The 20,030-nt window shown below is 43.5% G+C and overlaps 1 protein-coding gene across 1 annotated transcript in view; it reads right to left on the bottom strand.

Moving 5' to 3' along the window:
* IK (IK cytokine) overlaps positions 1-20,030 on the bottom strand; it is a 776,265-nt gene that overhangs the window by 674,812 nt on the left and 81,423 nt on the right. The window contains exons 3-4 of the mRNA XM_044069023.1: positions 18,610-18,702; positions 18,023-18,082 (exon numbers count right to left, since the gene is read on the bottom strand). Coding sequence (XP_043924958.1) covers positions 18,023-18,082; positions 18,610-18,702 — 153 coding nt within the window. The remainder of the gene's footprint in view (positions 1-18,022; positions 18,083-18,609; positions 18,703-20,030) is intronic.

Raw genomic sequence — 20,030 nt, 5'->3', positions numbered from 1 at the left:
AAAGGATAACTACTAGGTACTGTGAGGGACTTCAGTGTATTTGTAGTAGTCTTTGATGATTTGTCTGTGCATCTGTCTAGGTCCCAAGCATTACCTTGGGCACACCTGATGACAAAGTCCCTTGAACTACAGTGATGTGACAACTTTAAATACCTGCTTTAATGCCATGCATGCTGCGTTTAACTCACAGCACTGCTGTGGCAACTGTCTAATGCTTCTTCCTTTTTAATGGAACCACACAGAAACAAAAATTTCAGGTGAGGTGCTCAGCAGAGGAAGGCTTAACGTGACAGGTAAGAAAAGGCAGTGCAGCTATCTAATGGATTAGCCACTTTTGTTATTCATTTACTATGGACATATGTTGGATGTTGTAACAAGAGACTAGTGTAACATGTACTGTTCGTAGGTATGTTGACAAACTTGTAACTGCTCTGCTGCAGACCGAGACCATGTAAAATCAACTGCTGATGGAGCATCTGCAATCACATAACAACACTCACACCTGCTTTAGTATACGAGTAACTTCCACTGTTCTCTCATTCTCTCTCTTTTGACTCTCTGTAGCAGCAATGAAATGCCAGTATTTCCCGTCACACTAGAAGCAGATATCCATGAAGCATACAGCACATCTTTGGAAGCATACAGCACATCTTTGGAAGTATACTGCATGGTTCACACAACCAAGCACACACACTAACTTTGGGCACTGATGCTTGAGGAATACGTATTCTGTGTTACTGTTGATTTTTTTCCCATTTGATCTAGGCAACTTCAGGATTCTCTTGAACCAGAATCATCTGCTTATGTCCCAGAGTCAGCAGATGCAGTTCATGTGGCTTATAACCTACCTCTTGTAAAATCTAGACTACAAAGCAACATGCGAGAAACTCCAGGAAAAAATGGCAAGTTTGCAGGTCCATGATAAAGAGAACATTGGATTCTATGATCAGTGAAGACTGACAGAAGTGCAGAAATTAAAAAAAAAAACTGTGACAAGCCAAATGGTACCACCTCAGCATTACCAGTTCTCAAAAGGATTCTTTGAGATCTTGTAAAAGGAAAACAGTAATACTGACAGGTCAACCCACATTTGCTATGCAAGTATAACTTTGCATAACAGCCCATGCATTTGGATGTAGTTGTCTGCGGACTCATTTTTTTCAACACTTCAAAGGATTTGGTTTTAGTACAGGTGACCAATTGGTCCAAATGTCAAGAAAATCCTTGAAAGGGAAAGTAATTCAAAACAGCATGGGAATGCCTTCACAAAAACAGAAGCCTTTGCAGGTGCATGCAGTGGTCAATATGCCACAGCTTACAAATGTCTTGTAAAAACAGAAATGTAAAGCCAAGGAAGATGCACAAAATGCTATATGGCACACTGTAAGCATAATCTTCGTCTCAGTGATACAGTTTCCTTTCCACAGAGGAAAGCTACCGACCATCAGAAATTTCAGTGTTCCTGTGAAATACACAGAACTGGATGCCCTTTTCCAAGAGCATCTGGATTTCATTCCTCAAAATACACTGTAGACATCAGCACAACTATCTGTTTACAGGCCAACAGCTGCAAAGACAAATTCTGGCTCAGGTAAAAGCTTCAAAATTCTTTAGCTTTGTTGTGAAAAGGGCCACATTTAATTCTACAAAGGGGCAAGTAGCACTGGAAGTGCTTTATTTTCACAGAATGAACACAGAGGAGCTGAAATTCGGAAAGACTTTAGAGTTTGTCAAACCATTTGATACCACATGAGAAGCACGTGCTTCACTGTTTCTGCAAAGGTGGACTGCAAGGGAGGCTGACATACAAAATATGAAGTACCAAGGATAAGACAAAGGTAGAAATGTATTTGTCAAATTTAATGGAGTATAAGCAAGTGCCTTAATTGCAGAAGCAACTTGCGTAGATACACAGCCATAGTTTGAATTCTGCAGTAGTACACTCCTTATCAAAAACATGCTGGACACAACAGGAAGGCCATTGCAAAACTGACATCAGCAGTGAAGATGAATAATATTTACTTATCTGAACTCATACCATGTGAAAGGAACAATAAAGATGACCCACAGCAGTCTGACCCCTGTCAAGCCTGAAGTGGCCATCATAACAGACATTATACAGCAAACAGTACTAATTTTGTTTGTGCATGCAATCAAAAAGATAAGGCTTCTGGGAATTGCTTCTATGCTGCCAGTTTCTAGTCTTGCCATGCTTTTTATATTGGGTGTACTGCATTTAAGTTGAAAAACAGAATCTATGACCATTACTAGCAAACGAACTAGAAATAATAACAATGCACTGTGAAATCACTCCCCTTCAACTATTTAAATTGATTGGCCATCCTACTGTATTCCACTGTACCAGAATACAAAAGTAACCACCTCCTTTCAATCTATCTTGCCGTTTTAAAAATAGTGACTCTCCACAACTTTTTAGACAGGTAAAACTTAAGTCACATACTTTCACATCTAATTCCTCTAGTGCAAACTGCAGTGTTTAGGATAAACCATTTTTTTCATCTTACCTTTAAAGCATCTATTGCAAGACCACCAGTTATTGGAGAGCCCACATTCTGCCTCTCAGTATTCATCTTGGGATTAGTGCTTCTGTTTTCTCCTGGTGACAAGAGTGCAGTTACATTATTTCCTGAAGACTGCTGATCACCAGAAAGCTTAATACCTGCTTTATATGTGACAGCTTAGAATATGTGCTTATATTCTGGTCCTGGTGAGAGTAGGAGCAGAGTGCATTGATTCCAGACTCTTTCTGGTTGGAGTCCCCGTGACTAGCACTTGCTCTAAAACCTGCTGGAAAGCACTAGGAATCCTTAAACTGATACAAGCACTCAACTCTCCTTGTTAATGAGGAGAAATTAATTGCAGGCACTAAGCCAATAACTGCAAAGTACCTTGCCAAGGCAAGGGAAAACAGCTCTTGTACTTTACAAAACAAAAAGCACCTAACCAAGCATGTCCAAGGGTCAGCTTCCGGTGATTTTTCCTATCCACCTGGTGAATCTGGGCATACTGGGGCAATGCAACAACTGCCTCATGTACATAGACAACCCTCTACTCCTACCACCCAACACTACAACCTGTGAGAGATGCACTTACATAGCCAAACTGGAAGCAATGCTCTCTCCAGCCAAGATTGTGCTAGACAATCAAGAGGAGAAGGTTAACACCCGCACTACACCTCAAGCAATACATAGCCCTTCAAAGCCCTCACCAACACCCACACATAGCAACACTAAACCCACATATGCGGAGGCCCTTCACATTAACCTGCCCAAGCAAAAACAGCCTCTGAAGCTGAAACGCAAACACCAATCACAACCAAAGTATCACATAGCTCACAACACCAGTGTGCCACCCAACAACAGCCCCTAAGGCAAGACAACATATCCAACACTTTAGTTATGGGTGACTCTATAGTCAGGCACAATGATGTCCGACTCACCAGACTGAACAAGGGGAAAATTACAGTCAGCTGCCTGTCGGGTGCCAGGATCAGCCACATAACGCATGCACTCAAGTCACTCCACAACAAGTACAAATACGACCCTGTCATTGTCTATGTTGGAGTGGATGACTTAAGACGTACCTCCCTGGACTACATGAAGAGACATGGAAGACCTCTCGGATCATGTGGCCCACGCAGGTATGACCCTAGCCCTGAGTAGCACCCTGCCTTCCCCCAGAATGATACCACAGTACAAGGACAAAATGATTGACTTCAACAAATGGCTAAGCTTCTGGTGTCATTCAAAGGAAATCCAGTATCGGTCTGCTTGGGATGACATGATCGACAAACCACAATGCTTTGCCAGAGATGGTCTGCACCTGTCGCCCCTGGGATTCAGGTTACTGGCCAAGGCTCTTGCCACCCATATAGTGCATTTTTTGGGTCTACTTTATTTACGCGAAAGCATAAAACCACAAATACATATGGATCGAACCATACACATCGAAAGTGCAAACCATCAAAAACTGTGAACTGAAATCTCCGCAGGTGGAGCTTTCCATTTACTTCAATGTAGTGCGATCTTGGAGTTGGTATATTTAAGTAGCCGGGGGTGCAGGGGGGCTTGCCACCCTGCCTACATCTTTTTTTTTTTTCTGTGTATTTTTTCTTTATTAACTTTCAAACATTTAAGAGTTTGATGCATATGTGTCGATCTTTATGCATTCGAACTTTTGAACATTCGAGTTAAGAAAGTAGACCCGCTTTTTTAGGAAAGGCTCAAAGGACAAAACCATCACCGTAACAGGTACAAGTGTGCAAAAATCTGAAGGTAATGCTACTCAATACTAGAAGTTTAAACTTCAAAATGCACTCTCTCGAGGCACTCCTAAAAATGGAGAACATCGATATCTGTGCAGTAACTGAGACCTGGTTCAAGGCTCCAGAGAGCACCCCTGCAATACCAAGCTACAATTCACACGTTTCGGCCACCAAACCAGGACCGAAACACTAAAGGTGGAGGAGTGTCCATATTCACACCTCCAGGCTAGTTGCCCAACACAATGCATCTGAAATTCTCCAGGTGCATCTAACACTAGGTAAGACTGCAATCCAAAATTGTAGCTTGCTACAGATCCACCACCATGCCCAAAGATTCTCAGTACACCTTTCTAAACATACTGGAAAATATTAAGATACAACCAAACACCCTAAAACTGGGTGATTTCAACTATCCTACCATTAACTGGGAGAACTACTCGTGTACCAACACCTTTACCCAACGGTTATTAGAATTCATAAATTCCAACACCCTGGATCAACTAATCCATAGACCCACCAGGGGCTCCAATATCCTGGACTGGCCATTACCAACATGGAAAATCAATGCTCCAGACCAGTGGTCACCCCCTAGTTGGTTAGGTCTGATCATAAGCTAATCACCTTTGGCATCCACATCCCATCCCCACCCCCCAGTAAGGAAACATCAGTAAAAAACTTCTCCAAGGCCAACTTCATGCTACTCAAGTCAGAAATGACAACCTTCATGACAACCATGCAGACAGGAACTGAAAGTTCGACTGCCAAATCCTACACTAAAACACTGTATGAGCACATCCACTTGTGCAAGAATCGTTCCATCTCAAATGGAACCAAAATGCTCTCCTAAAAAAGGAAGCCAATCTGGTGGTCCCCTGTCATAAACAAACTATACAACAGAAGGAAGAAACTGTTGCAGAAAAGAGGAAAATTGCAGTATGCAAAAAACTCCCTTACCGGCCTCAGTAAGAAGCTGAGATCCCTCATAAAATCCTCCAAAGCTAGTTACGAAAATAAAATTGCCAAAGATTCCAAAGAAAACCACAAGGCAGAATAACTATGTCAACAATCTATATGGCAACACTCAGATCTGCTCTGAGCTGCAACAGAATGGCATTAAATATACTGATCCCAAGGATATTGCCAATATCTTGGCAGATCGATTCAGTGCCAACTTCACCCCCCTCTCACCCCCTAAAGAGCCCATCTCAATAGCAAAAGATTGCCAAATTCCAGTAATCATGGCCACACAGGTAAAAAAAACACACTCTCCAAAGCTAAGATTACAGCATCCATGAGGACCAGACGACATCCCGGGCTGTACTACATAAACTACAAAATGAACTGGTACCTCACCTAAGTGTCATGTTTAATCATAGCCTCACCTCAGGCTTTGTGCCCACTAAGTGGCGCACAGCTGCAGTTATCCCACACCACAAGGGGGGATCCACCTTGGATCCTGGGAACTACCGTCCCATCAGTCTGACGAGCCTGATCTGAAAGGCCATGGAACGTATTATCATGGAACTTGTAAACAAAAGACATAAACAAAGACATTGGCAACCTTCAAACACTGGACCCCACCCAGTTTGATTTCGTGAAGGGCCGATTGTGTCTCCTGAACCTGACTGACTTCTTCAAATCAGTCTCCAGAGCCATGGATGAGGGTAAGGTGGTCCCACACAGCCTATCTGGACCTCGCCAAAGCCTTTGACATCATCCCCCACTCTGGAATCATAGATAAACTTACTAAGCTGGGCATAAATCCCTACATCACTCGATGGGTTGCCAACTAGCTTACTGACAGAACCCACACTGTAAAAGTAGCAGACTCCAAATCCAGCTCCAGACAAGTGACAAGTGGAGTACCTCAGGGATCAGTCCTGGGACCGCTCTTGTTTGGCATCTACTTCTCTGAAGTACAGGCCAACACCAAGGGACTCTGGCTAACAAAGTTCGCAGATGACTGCCAACTGGGAGCCAGTACTGAATCTCCAAATGATGTGGATATTCTACAAAAGGGCCTTACAAAAACAGATGCTTGGTGCCAGAGCCATGGGCTCAAGCTCAATGCCAAGAAGTGCACAGTTATCCCCTTTGGGAAAAACATGTACCCATGAATTACCACACAGGTGGCAGTACACTAAACACCGAAAGTGTGATAGGAACACAGGTGGTGGACAGTGGTCTCACCTTCGATAACCACATTGCCACAACAGTCAGGAAATCCTATGTGGCACACCTCATCACTAAGGGCTTTTCATACAGAAAAAAGAAGGTCATTGTCCCACTGTACTCATCCCTCATTAGACCCATCATAGAGTACAACACCCAGTTTGGTATGTACCTCACAAGACATCTGCAACAACTGGAAAGGCCGCAGAAACACCTCACTAAAAGAATCGCAGGCCTAAAGCAGATGCCCTATGCTGACCAACTAAGAAAATTCCAGCTATACTCGATCACATATCGTCTACTCAGAGGCGATCTCTGCTCAACATACAAGGCCATGTCAAATCCAGAACTGTTGGACATGCTACACAAAGAAATCCCACTCCATCAGAGAGACACACTCCACGGACCTAAACCTTGTCATCACAATGAACAAAACATGCTGGAGGGATAGGTTCCTGACCTGGAGACACCCCATTCTCTGGAACAGACTGCCCATACAGGTCAAGCACAGCGCCTCCTTGGCCCTCTTCAAAAAGAATCATGACGACTGGATGGGAGATAGGAAATTTACCCCAGGGATCACATCAGTCGCCCTGCTAAACAGGGGTCCAGGGAAGTAAATATTGTGGGAAGAAATAGCCAGGGAATTGTTATGGCTAGGCTTGTATAGGTCCTAGGGCCGATAGCCTAGTAACAACCTATGAACCTACAAGAATTCTCAAGTTTGACTGAATTTTGAACCTATAAGAATTCTCAAGTTTGACTGAATTTTGAACCTATAAGAATTCTCAAGTTTGACTGAATTTTAAAAAATTTCATTTTTCATGTAATGGACAATGCTGATGTGTGGAAAAAGACAATCCTGAAAATGCTTTACAACTCAAGAAGCAAAAGTGGCAAGTATTACCAATAACCAATCATGCCAAGGGCTTAAATGAAGTAATCTATTTCCAACATATTCTAAAAATGAGAGCTTTAAAAGTACCTAGTTTGTGTTGCTTGGTTTAATGTTTTTTTTTTAAAGTTTTCTACCTGAAATTTTTGTAGTGTGATTTTTCCAGTCAGTATTTACAGCAGTGTTTTTAACTGCATCTCAAAGTAAGAAGCTTACAGATAAAAGCACCAACGGAGTTCATGAGGTATTAATAAAAGGATTCCAAAGTCCTGCTTAGTCTACTATCTACATTATTTAACACAGATTAACTGAAAAAAAAAATATGTCACTGAGCACTTACCATTCAAAGTTCTCTTCAAAATAGAGCTCTACGGCTGAGACCAGACCAAGAACCCATAACATTTCTTACAAAGATGCAGCTTATACCTGCAGCAATAACAATGGCTGAACACCCCTTGGACTTGGATGCGGGCATGCTTTCCTAATGTCAGGAGGAAGCCATTCTTTGCCAACACATCTGCAGAGCTGAGAGAGGCCAATGAGGCAGACATCCACCTGTAGTCGACTCCCAAAGGTCATGATCACTAATGCAACAGTAATCCATGCAAAGAACATTTGTTAACAATACTAGTCTCAGTGGCATGTATGTGCCACGTTTCAACAAAATTTGGATGTAAATAAATGTAAACTCAACACCGTTAAACATATCTAATGAGTCAGTATCACTCTTCCTGCAATCTTTCCAGCAGAATGCATCCCCTGTAAAGTACAGTTTTGTACCTACCATAAATGTAGATGTTAGAGTGCTAATACAGCTGCAGTCATAACAGATGGGTTATCCTGCCGTCAGGCAGGTCCTAGGTCGGCCGAATTCCAAAGTCTAGGTCCGGCAGCGGATGTTGTTGCTTCTTCCCTGACGTCGGTGCGGCAGGGGTATAAAAGAACCAGCCGACGCCATTTTCTTCAGTTTTTCTTGCCCCAGATGACAGATGCCCCCAGAAGGAAGGCAAAACATAAATTTATGTAATAATGCAATGTAATACAATAAAAAAAACAGTAGTTGCAAGCAAATACACCATAAAAGAATACCCCAATCAGGTTGTATGAGGAGGTGTTTGTCATTAGGCCTGTCCCAAGAGGGGAAGGAGGGAGGGAAACCTGGACTGCAGCTGTATTAGCACTCGAACATCTACATTTATGGTAGGTACAAAACTGCACTATGTTCATCGTGCGTACAGCTGCAGTCATTACAGATGGGTAGAATCCCAAAGCTAAAAAGGGGTGGCAGGCACTAAGTGGAACTAGGAGGAGCAAGGATGCTCTGCAAGACTGTTGTGGCAAAGCCCGCTCTAGATTTAGAGTATAGTGGTAGGTGATAGTGCTTGGAGAAAGTATGCACAGTACTCCAAGTGGCTGCTTCCAAAATATCCTTGGTAGGAACCACCCTGAGGAAAGCTGCAGAGGTAGCCGTGGCCCTTGTGGAGTGAGATCTGATGCTTGTAGGTACAGTTTTACCATGAAATGAATAACAAAAGCGTATGCAGTGGGCTATCCATTTTGAGATTGTCTGTTTGGAAATAGCCTTTCCTTGAGCATCTGTAGCATAGGACACAAAGAGTTGCTCTGATTTTCTGAATGGCTTTGTCCTGTCCAAATAATAATGAAGCTGTCTGTGAATGTCCAAGGAATGTAGTAGTCTCTCCCCTTTGTTTTGTGGGTTAGGATAAAAAGTAGGTAAGTGGATAGTCTGATTCAAGGCTACACTGGATACTACCTTTGGCATAAAGGAAGGGTTGGTTCGTAAGGAAACTCTGTCTTGATGGAAAATGATTAAAGGTTGCACAGCCATGAGGGCTTGTAGTTCCGAAACCCTGCGTGCTGAGGTGATAGCCAGAAGGAAGGCTGTTTTCCATGACAAATATTGCAGTTCTGTTGAAGCAGCTGGCTCAAATGGAGGCAGGGTCAGTTTTTCTAAAATGAAATTGAGGTCCCAAGCAGGTACTGGTGGCTTCCTTGGGGGTTTTATATTCTTAGCCCCTCTGAGGAACTGTCTTAAGAGAGGATGAGAGAATAAAGGAGGATCAGTGTTGTATTGTGCAGAAATGGCTGAAGCATGGATTTTGATGGAGGAGAATGAAATCCCACTGTTTACATCTCAGCTAGGTACTGTAATATTTGAGGTAAATTCAGTATCCCAGGATTCTGTCCCTTTTTCTGATTCCAGGCACAAAACCGTTTCCATTTGGCGGAGTAGGCTTTTCTAGAAGAAGGCCTTCTGGCCTCCAAAAGGACATCCTGCACCTCCTTGGAGAGGAGGGCCTGTTGGAAAATCAAGGAATCCTCCATGCGGCTAGATTGAGCGTTTTCAGCTGACTGTGAAGAGTTTTGAAGTTGTGCTGGGTCAACAGAAGAGGCACTAGAGGCAGGATCCAAGGTGGGGAATGCGTCAGGCTCCTCAGGAGTGGATACCAGTGTTGTCTTGGCCAGTCTGGAGCAATGAGAATCATCTTTGGCCTGTCTGCTCTGGCTTTTAATAGAACTTTGGGCAGCAGACGAAGAGGTGGAAAAGCATAAACTGTCAATGTTGTCCAACTGAAAGAAAGTGCGTCCACTTTCCAGGCCTGTGGATGATAGGTCCTTGAGCAGAATTTTTTCAATTGGTAATTTCTGTGGGTAGCAAAGAGATCTATGTCTGGCCTTCCCCATGCCTGAATTATCTTTGCAAAAACTTGAGAATGCAACTTCCATTCGTGTGGATCTGTCATATTTCTGCTTAGGTTGTCTGCCAGCGTGTTTCCCTTGCCTGGCAGGAATTGTGCTTGAAGTTGGATTTGTAATTCCAGAGCCATGTTCCAAAGAGACATGGCTAGTCTGCACAGGGGATATGAATGAGTTCCTACCTGTTCGTTTATGTACCACATCTCTGTGGTGTTGTCTGTCCTTATCAATAGCTGGCCTGGATGCAGTAGGTCTTTGAAGGCCATAATAGCATTTTTCACTGCTAGCATTTCCTTTTGTTTGATGTGTAGGTGCTTTTCTTTTTGGGACCATTTGCCCTGAATGCACTGATCTGTCATGTGCGCCCCCCAGGTGTAGTCCGAGGCGTCTGTTGTGATGATTTGATTTGCTTGAGGCATGCAGAATGGGAGACCTACGTTTCTTTGGCATGCTTGAGCCCACCACAAAAATTCCTTTTGGAGACATGGAATGAGTGGTATAATTGTTTCCAAACTGTGGCTGTGTTGAGACCATAAGTTTTTTAGGTACCACTGAAGTTTCCTCATATGCAGCTTTGCACATGGGATTAGCAGGATGCAAGATGCCATGAATCCCAGAGCCTGCAGGACTTTCCTTGCAGTCAGCCTGGTGAAGGTTGCCATTTTTCTGAAGTATTGAGATAGTTGCCCTTGTTTCTCTGGTGTGAGGTAGGCCATCTGGGTGTTTGTATTCAAGCTGGCACCCAGGAAAATTATTGCTTGAGAGGGTATTAGTTTTGATTTCTTTTTGTTGACTGTGTATCCCAGAAAGTTCAACAACTTCATAACAAACGCCAGGTGTTTCAGAAGTATGTGCTTGCTGTCCGCTTGGATCAGGCAGTCGTCCAAATATGGGTATATTTGTATCCCTTGAAGTCTGCAGAAGGCAATTACTGATGCCAGGCATTTCGTGAACACTCTGGGCGCAGTAGATAAGCCAAAGGGCAATGCAGAGAATTGATAATGGGTTGAACCTGCAAGAAATCTGAGGTATCTTCTGCAATCTTGTCTGAGAGGGACATGCAGGTATGCCTCCTTGAGGTCCAGTGTTACCAGCCAAGACTCCTTGCCCAGCATGGGAAGAAGCTGCTGTAATGTGAGCATCTTGAATTTTGGTACGAGTAAATATGTGTTTAGGATGGATAGGTCCAAAATAGGTCTCCAATCTTTGTCCTTCCTTGGTACCAGGAATAGTCTGGAATAAAAACCTTGACCCTGTTCTTGTGCAGGTACCTCTTGAATAGCTTTCAATGTCCATGAGAGCTGAAATTTGTTTATGTGCCTCTGCCCTTTGATTTTGTGGCAGGTTTGGCATGCCTCTCATTTTTGGAAGGGTGTGAAAGTGGAATCTGTAGCCTCTGTCTATAATGTCCAGGATCCATTTGTCTTTTGTGACAATATGCCAATTTTTCGAAAATAATGCCAGTTTTCCGCCTAAAGGTGTTGCCATTAAAGCTTTGCTTGGCATGGAAAGGGGAAAGTCATTGTGTCTGCTTTCTGAATGGCTGTGATCTATCCTCTGCACCTCTTGGTGTAGGTGCTTGCCATTGTCTGGCTCTAAATGATCCTTGAGATTGCCCTCTACCCCTCGGGCGCCTGTATCTACCTCTTTGAGGTCTGTCCGTGGCTGGAAAGGACCAATTTTTTGAAGGCCAGTTTCTGCTGAAACGTGGAGGTTGTACCTGTAGGAAATCTTTCACTGTTGCATTGATCTTGCCTTTTCCACCATTTTCTTTAATACCTCCTCAGCTTTAACACCAAACAATACATCTTTTTGAAGAGGTGCATCTAGTAATTTAGCTTTGACATGATCTGGTAAGGTTTGCTCTTTGAGCCAAGCATGTCTACGTATGACAGACCCTGTAACAGCAGCTCTACATGAGGCCTCTAAAGCATCAAAACCACATTGCATGGTATGTTTACCCACTTGCTCTGCACTATGCAACAAATTCTGCAACTCCAAGTCTGGTTGTTCAGGTTGTGACATTTTGCTTTTCAACTGAGATAACAAAAACTGTTGATACTTTAACATATGGAACTGACAGTTTAATGCCCTCATGGTTAAAGTGGCCCAGGTGTATACCTTTTTCCCCCACCTTTCTAAAGCTCTGGAATCTCTCTCTGAATGTAATGGATTTTTGGCAGTAGAGGCCTCAATTCCCTTGGGACCCTGTGAAATAATTTCTGGGTCAGCAGCATGGCTTTTGTATAGGAATTGGTATGAATCAGAAACCCGGTAATACCTGTCAGGCTTAACAGGAGCTGGTGGTAAAGAATCTAGGTTAAGGCTGGCCTCTGAATACACATCATCTAGTATGTCTAAGACAGGAAGGATGGCCAGAGGCCTGTGCTGAGGAAGCAAGAGAAAATCCCTGAGCCTTTTCTTGGAATCTGAGTAATCTTGGCCTTCCCAGTGGAAGTGTTCCCTCAAGGTATGCAAGGTTTCCCCAAAAGAATAGTCCTCAGGGGGGGAGACAGAGGGAATGGACTCCTCCGCATCAGAATCTTCAAAAGGGGAGTATGAATATTCCTGGTCTTCAGAATGTTCTGAGGTAATGGAGGCCTGGTCCGAGGAAGGGTAGTCTTCCTCCAATCTGGGCCTTTTGTCCGAGGGGGGTTGAGAACCCCTGATAAGAGTAATCAAATCCTCAGCCGTTTTGAGCATCTGTTTTTTAGGCATGGGGCCTTGAGAGGGGCTCTGTGGCGTTTGTCTTTTAGTTTTCATGGCTGCTTTAGATTTTGTGAAAGCCTTAATGGAAAAAGAAGAAGGCCTGAAGACACCTTGACAGGTGGCAGGCCTGTCTAAACTCTGAGTTTCCCCGCCAAGAGTGGCGTCGGTATCTGTAGTCGGGGTGGGGGCCGAGGAGCCTGCGACCTCGGGCAAAGAAGACACCGCTAAAGAAGTGTCATCGGTACTCAGGGGCTGCGTAGGCGCCTCACTGAGAACCGGAGCACCTGTAGCCGGCTTTAGCGTGGTGTTGGTAGAAGTCGCGGACCTCGTATGTCGGTCCTTATCTTTGCGTCTTTTACTCAAAACTGGAGTCGGAGTATCCAACGACATAATGTAATTAAATTTACCAAAATAGTGTTGGGCGAACTCCGCCCGAAGCTTAATAGTGCGTTTGTTGAATCTAGCACAAAAACGACAGGCCGAGACGTCGTGGTCTGGGCCTAAGCAAGGAATGCAGAAGGAATGGAAATCCTTATGCAGTATTTGCTTCCCACATGAAATGCAATTATTAACTTTGTCTGACATCGGTCTGAGGCAAGAAAAGTTTCCCCAACGGGGTACTTCGCTTTCAAGAAGACTTCGGCTGAAAAATATTCGTAATCTCAGGAGCTGGCCGACCGGCACTTGCGAACTGCTTCTGCTTCGGGCACCGCGCGGTAAGAAAGACTGAAGAAAATGGCGTCGGCTGGTTCTTTTATACCCCTGCCGCACTGACGTCAGGGAAGAAGCGACGACATCAGACGCCGGACCTAGACTTTGGAATTCGGCCGACCGAGGACACGCCTGACGGCAGGATAACCCATCTGTTATGAATGCAGCTGTATGCACGATGAACATCTGTGTGATCACATTTTGGATGCTAGCTATAATATGACTATGGTTATACACAGTTTCAAGGACAGAGTGGATATTGCACATAAAGAGGATCCTCTTTCCATTTTTCTTTCAACCACCACCAACAAATCTGATCATTTAACCTGAGATTCTTAGGTTCATAGGTTCATACTAGGCTATCTGCCCTAGGGCATTTATAAGCCTAGCCAGAATGTGTTTGGCTTTCGCCACCCATTTTAAATTTATTTTGCTATGCCCTTTTTCGAGGTTAGTATACTGTGCCTCTGTCTAACAGTGGCACAGAAGTGATACCCGTGGTAAACCTACAATCTCCCATCCACTCAAGATTCCTCTTGAAGAGAGTCAATGAGGGACTCTGCCTAACCTGGACTGGGATTTTATTCCAGAGTGAAGGGAGCCTCTGGGTTATGAATCTGTCCCTCCAGCATGTCCTATTTATTTCAGTGCTGAGGTTCAAGTCTCTCGAGCGCGTAGCTCGATGGGATTTGGATTTTCTGAGGTGCAGCATGTCCATTAATTCCGGGTTGGACATGGCTTTATACGTCAGGCACAGATCGCCTCTGAACAGGCGGTATGCCACTGAGTAGAGCTGGAGTTTCTTTAACCGGGCAGCATATGGCATCTGTTTGAGCCCTTTGATCCTCTTGGTGAGGTACTTTTGGGGTCTTTCCAGTTGCTGCAGGTGTCTGGTAAGGTACATCCCAAAAGGGCATTGTACTCAATTATGGGCCTGATGAGGGATGAGTAAAGAGGCACAATGACCTCCCCTGATCTAGATGTGAATCCCTTCATGATTAGGTGGGCTATATAAAATGTTTTTCTAACCACTTTGGCCACGTGGTTGTCAAATGAGAGATTGCTATCAACTTGGGTCCCCAGGTCCCCAATTACTTCTTCTGTACTTAATGGATTACAACCTATGTGGTAATTTGTGGGCACTTTGTTTTTGCCAAAGGGGATGACTATACACTTTTTGGCATTTAGCTTGAGGCCATGGCTCTGGCACCAGTTGTCTGTTTCTATGAGGCCCTTTTGGAGGATGCTTGTGTCAGCTGGAGAGTCGATTATGGCGCCCAGTTTGCAGTCATCTGCGAACTTGGTCAGCCACAGCCCTTCCGTGTTGGCCTGTACCTCCGAGAAATATATACCGAACAAGAGAGGTCCTAGGACTGAGCCTTGTGGGACACCACTTGTAACTGGTTTGGAGTCTGACATGGCTCCAGCAATTCTAACCATGTGGGTTCTGTCCTTGAGCCAGTATGCAATCCATCTAGTGACATAGGGGTTTATATTTAAGCTGGTGAGCTTATCTATAATGCCCGAGTGGGGTATTGTATCGAAGGCTTTTGCGAGGTGCAGGTAGGCTGTGTGGACCACCTTCCCCTCGTCAATGGCCTTGGTGACTGTTTCAAAGAAATCAACCAGGTTTAAGAGGCAGGATCTGCCCTTAAAGCCAAACTGGATAGGATCCAGTGTCTGTAGGTCCCCAATATCTTTATTTATGAGGTCCATGATGATCCTTTCCATAGCTTTGCAGACCAAGCTAGTCAGGCTTATGGGGCGATAGTTTCCAGGATCCGTTGAGGCACCACCTTTATGGAGAGGGACCACTGTTGCTGTACGCCACTCTTTGGGCACATATCACGTAGTAAGGCTGAGATTGAACAGTAGTTTTATGTTTGGGTTTAACTCTTCTTGGAGTTCATGTAGGACGCAGCCCGGGACACTGTCTGGTCCCATTGATGCTGTGTCTTTTGCTTTGGAGAGGGCAGCTCTTACCTGAGCATCTGAGATGTCAGGGGGGCAGCACTCTGCTGGGATAGATATTTGCCCTTTTGGTGGGGGGGGGGGGTTGCGCTAAACCTGTCAGCTAGGATGTTGGCAATGTCTGTGGGTTCAGTGTATTTTGTCATTTTGGACTAATTCTGAGCATATCTGGGAATTACCACCCAGGTTCCTAACATAACTAAAGAAAGCCTTGTGATTATCCTTAGTGTCCTGTGCAATTTTTCTCTCGAAGCTGGCCTTAGACAATTTTAGGAGTGCCCATAGTTTTTTGCTAATACTGATAAGTGATGCCTTCCCTTTTTGGGATTTTGCTCCATCATTTAGTAGCTTCCTCCATCTATTGTATAGTTTGTTTATGGCTGGGGTCCACCAGACAGGATGTCTGCCTTTGGAGAATTGGGTCTTGGTTTTATTTGGGATCGTATGATCCATGCATTCCTGAAGGTGCTCATAGAATGCGTTTATAAAGGATTCTGCGGTCTGGGCAGTATTTTCCACAGGCCCGGGGGCTTTGAAGGATTCCACCTCGGTTTTGAGGAGTGTGAAATTTGCTTTAGAGAAGTTTTTCACTGTGGTTTTCTGGACAGGGGGTGGGGTCGGGATGTGAATATCCAGTGAGATTAGTTTATGGTCTGATCTTACCAGTGAGGGATACACTTCTGGTCTGGAGCATAGAGTCCCCATGTTGGTGATGATCAGGTCCAGTATGTTTTCCCCTCTTGTGGGAGTGGTAACAAGTTGTTCCATAGCATTTGAGTTTATAAATTCTAGGAACCTTTGGGCTAGGGTGTTGGAGCTAGAGTAATGCTCCCAGTCTATATTTGGGTAGTTGAAGTCGCCCAATATAATGGTGTTTGGAGAGACCTTCATATTTTCCAGTGTTCTCAGAAAGGCAGAGTGGGGTTCCTGGGTTTGGGAGGGTGGTCTGTAGCAGGCTATAAACTGGAAGGCAGTTTTACCCACTGTTAGTTGCAAATGGATAGTCTCTGATGCTTCGTGCTTTGCCACCAACCTGGAGGTGTGGGTATCTTTGATGAATATCGATACTCCCCCTCCTTTTGTGGTTCGGTCCAAGCTTTGGGGCCGAAAAGCATGGTATGAGGTATAACCTGGTAGTGCTGGGGTGCTCTCGGGAGCCCTGAGCCAGGTTTCTGTTACTGCACAGATATCGATGTTCTCCATGCTAAGGAGAGTTTTGAGTGCGTGCATCTTGAGGTTTAGACTTCTGGCGTTGAGTAGCATTACTCTTAGTTTCTTATCCCTTGTGATACCTATGGAGGTGAGTTTGTCTTTTGAGCCTTGCCTAAAAAAGGCACTATGGGGGTAGCAAGAGCCTTTGCCAATATCCGAAAGCCCAGGGGTGACAGGTGCAAGCCGTCCCTAGTGAAGCATCGTGGCTTGTCGAGCATATCATCCCAAGCTGACAGGCATTGGATCCCCTTTGAATGACACCAGTACTTAAGCCAATTGTTGAAATTGATCATCTTGTCTTCATATTGTGGCATCATTCTTGGTGAGGGTAAGATGCTACTCAAGGTCAGGGTCATACCGGCCTGGGCTACATGCTCAGAGAGCTCCTTTATGTCTCTTTTTATGTAGTCCAGGGAGGTAAGTCACAGGTCATTCACACCAGCATGGACAATGACTGAGTCATATTTGTACTTGCCTTGGAGTGACCTGAGTGCTTGTGTTATGTGGCGGATCCTAGCGCCCGACAGGCTGCTCATCGTGACCCTCTCCTTGTTCAGCCTGGTGAGCGGGACATCAGTGTTCCTGACGATAGAGTCACCTATTACAAGTGTATCAGGTGTGTTGTTTAGTCTTGAGGGCTGTGACTGTTCGGCACACTGGCTTTGTGAGATATGTGTTGCATGTGTTTTGTTTTGGGGTAGCGGTTGCTTGGGTGTCTGCTTTGGAGGTCTCTGCTGCTTAGGCAGATCTTTATTTAGAGCCTCCGAGTATGTTTTTGTGTGATTATGTGTTTGGTTTGCTGTCGTGGTAGGTCTATGTGAGACTGGAATTGTAGTGAGTGTGGTTTCCTTCTCCTCCCGACTGGTTATGCCAGTACTGAGTTGAGAGAGCTTAGCCTCCAGTTTGTCTATATGGTTGCATCTCTCACAGTCATAGTACAGCTACCCTAGAAAAACAATGTCTCCCAGTATCAGCAGACCAACAACCAAATAACTTAAAATCCCAGTTTATCTTACAGTCTTGCAATACTCTCAAGTGTGGAACAGTATTAAATATACATTAAAACACTGAATTAAATCTCTATCCGCTGTAAAATTGCAATAAGAAACTTCATGGTATATGACTAACATCTCCTCACTGACCCAAACGAGCCTCTACAAAAGCAATGTTCAACAACTGTCCAGTCTCCTGGACTACCCTGTCTTTAAGGATTAGTTGGATAAATCTGATAAAAGCAAAATAAATCAATAAACAGACAGATGTAGCAATTAGGTTACACGATTTGTTGAATGCATGACAGCATGAACTCAGGGATAAAATGAATAAAGAACATGAAGAGACATTATTACCTTTTCTTTTTCCTCCTTCGGGCAGCCGGGTCATCATCCTCATTGTACTCTCGAGGCATTCTGAAATACAAAGAAAAAATAGGCTCTGGTGTCAAATCGGATTCATGTATTAGCAAGAAAACACAGTCATTATATTAGAACAGAGCTCACTACAATAAAGTTCACATATGGAACATCAGAATTAAGTGATCATGAAAGCATCCAAATAATAATAGACTACATATCTTTGATCTCTAGCATTTTACAATTATGGAAATTAATGTGAAAATATCATAGTCACTGCATTTCATCCGTTAAATTCATTTACACAGACTACAGGGACATCATCCCAGATTAGCTGGCAGTATTATAAAAAAAGTAATCAGTCCAGTACATGACTCAAAAATGGCCCCCTCTATTTGCCTCCATGAAGCTCAAGCTCAATTTACTGAAAAGCATGCTGGCACTGTCCCCCTTGTAAACTCTTACAGCAAGTTTTAAAATTCCCCATATACTACATTAAAATAACCAGAATTGAGTCACCTTTCTATAGTAAGCACAAGTTATATATTTTTTTGGAAGATTATATGTATATTTTTTTTACTTACTCATGATGGCGAGTTTTGGTTGGTGGAGCTGTTACAGGTGCTGCCCGTGGGGTCATCAACAACTTCCTGAAGTCTTCATTGGTCAGCTTGGAGCTGGAGTAAAAACAATGGACAATTTTACTTCTCAGCCAATTATTACTATTAGGCAAACATAAGAGAACGGATGTCAGAAAAAAAATGGCAAACCGCCATTACAACTATCTGAACGAGTTATGCAGAAAATTTTAAATTCTAAGTCTAAGCACTGGTCTGAATTGGGAATACGCATTCACACTACACATACTGTACTATTAGCTGCAAAACACTTTTATATGGTAGGTACCATTTCACAAACATTTAAAGACAGCCAGTTTAAGTCAGAAGAAAATAATTAGCAATACCAGGCCCATCTCTCAGTCTTCAAGTGCTTCTGAATGTAGATGTGCTAATACACCAATACCCGTGTTCCTTACCGGCAGGTGTCTTGTTAACTTATATTATGACATTTTGTTGGCAAACTGACTACAACAATCTGATGAGCTTGTTCAAAATAGGGGGTTATGACTTACAGGAACTCTGGTACCTCAACAGGCATTACAAACCTCAGTTATTGACAGAATAGGCTACTTGGTCCTAGTTATGCACTGCAAGTCATTTACAAAATGTTAGGAACATGAATAATGCAGATTTCTATGAACTACTACTGCACAAACATAACTTACCACATACACTGGTGTTGCAATCCACAAATAGTTACTAGCATAAGCTGCAGTACCTCAATTTAGCTTTACCTAGACATTCCCTAAAGAACGATGCAGACATCAACAATCTAATAGTAATAATAATAATAATAATAATCTAATAGGAAGTCAGTCTACCTGACACCATAACCACGATAAACTGCCAAGCAAGTCAGATCCTTAAACAGGTGACTCCTTGAGGTAATAAGACCCGCACAGCTGTGTGCTACAGACCTTCAGCACTGCAACCTCTAACTCATAAAACAAACTGCCAAGCAAGAGTTAGAACTGCAAACAGACTACATTTTACGGTTTACAAGACAAATTATTTACTACTGTAAAGTTGAGTAAATAGCATAAAAACTGGCTAACCTGCAGTGTCAATGTGAGCACAATGTCAACGCAAAATCCACCACCCTAACAGGATCAACTCAGTTAATACAATATAAAAGGTAAATAATGCCCAGGATGTACTTACCCAACATTCACCTGTATCCATACAGATTTTTTCTTCTAAAAGCCTTATTTTTTAATGTTTTTACATGTACACACCATTCACCAAATTAGGAAAAAATGTAAGGGTTATGTAGGGAGATAAGTGATTCAGGACTAGGGCCCCAAGTAGGCTTATATGACACACCAGAAAAGAAACCAGCAGCTTCGATAAAGGTTCTGAAAAATGTTCAGCTTACTATATACTGA

The sequence above is a fragment of the Protopterus annectens genome, chromosome 4.part0 (genome assembly GCF_019279795.1).
Source record: "Protopterus annectens isolate FY-2018-M chromosome 4.part0, PAN1.0, whole genome shotgun sequence".
In the NCBI taxonomy this organism is placed as follows: domain Eukaryota; kingdom Metazoa; phylum Chordata; order Ceratodontiformes; family Protopteridae; genus Protopterus; species Protopterus annectens.
The sequence above is the reverse complement of the archived record's forward strand: the minus strand, read 5'-3'. Positions and strand labels throughout refer to the sequence as shown.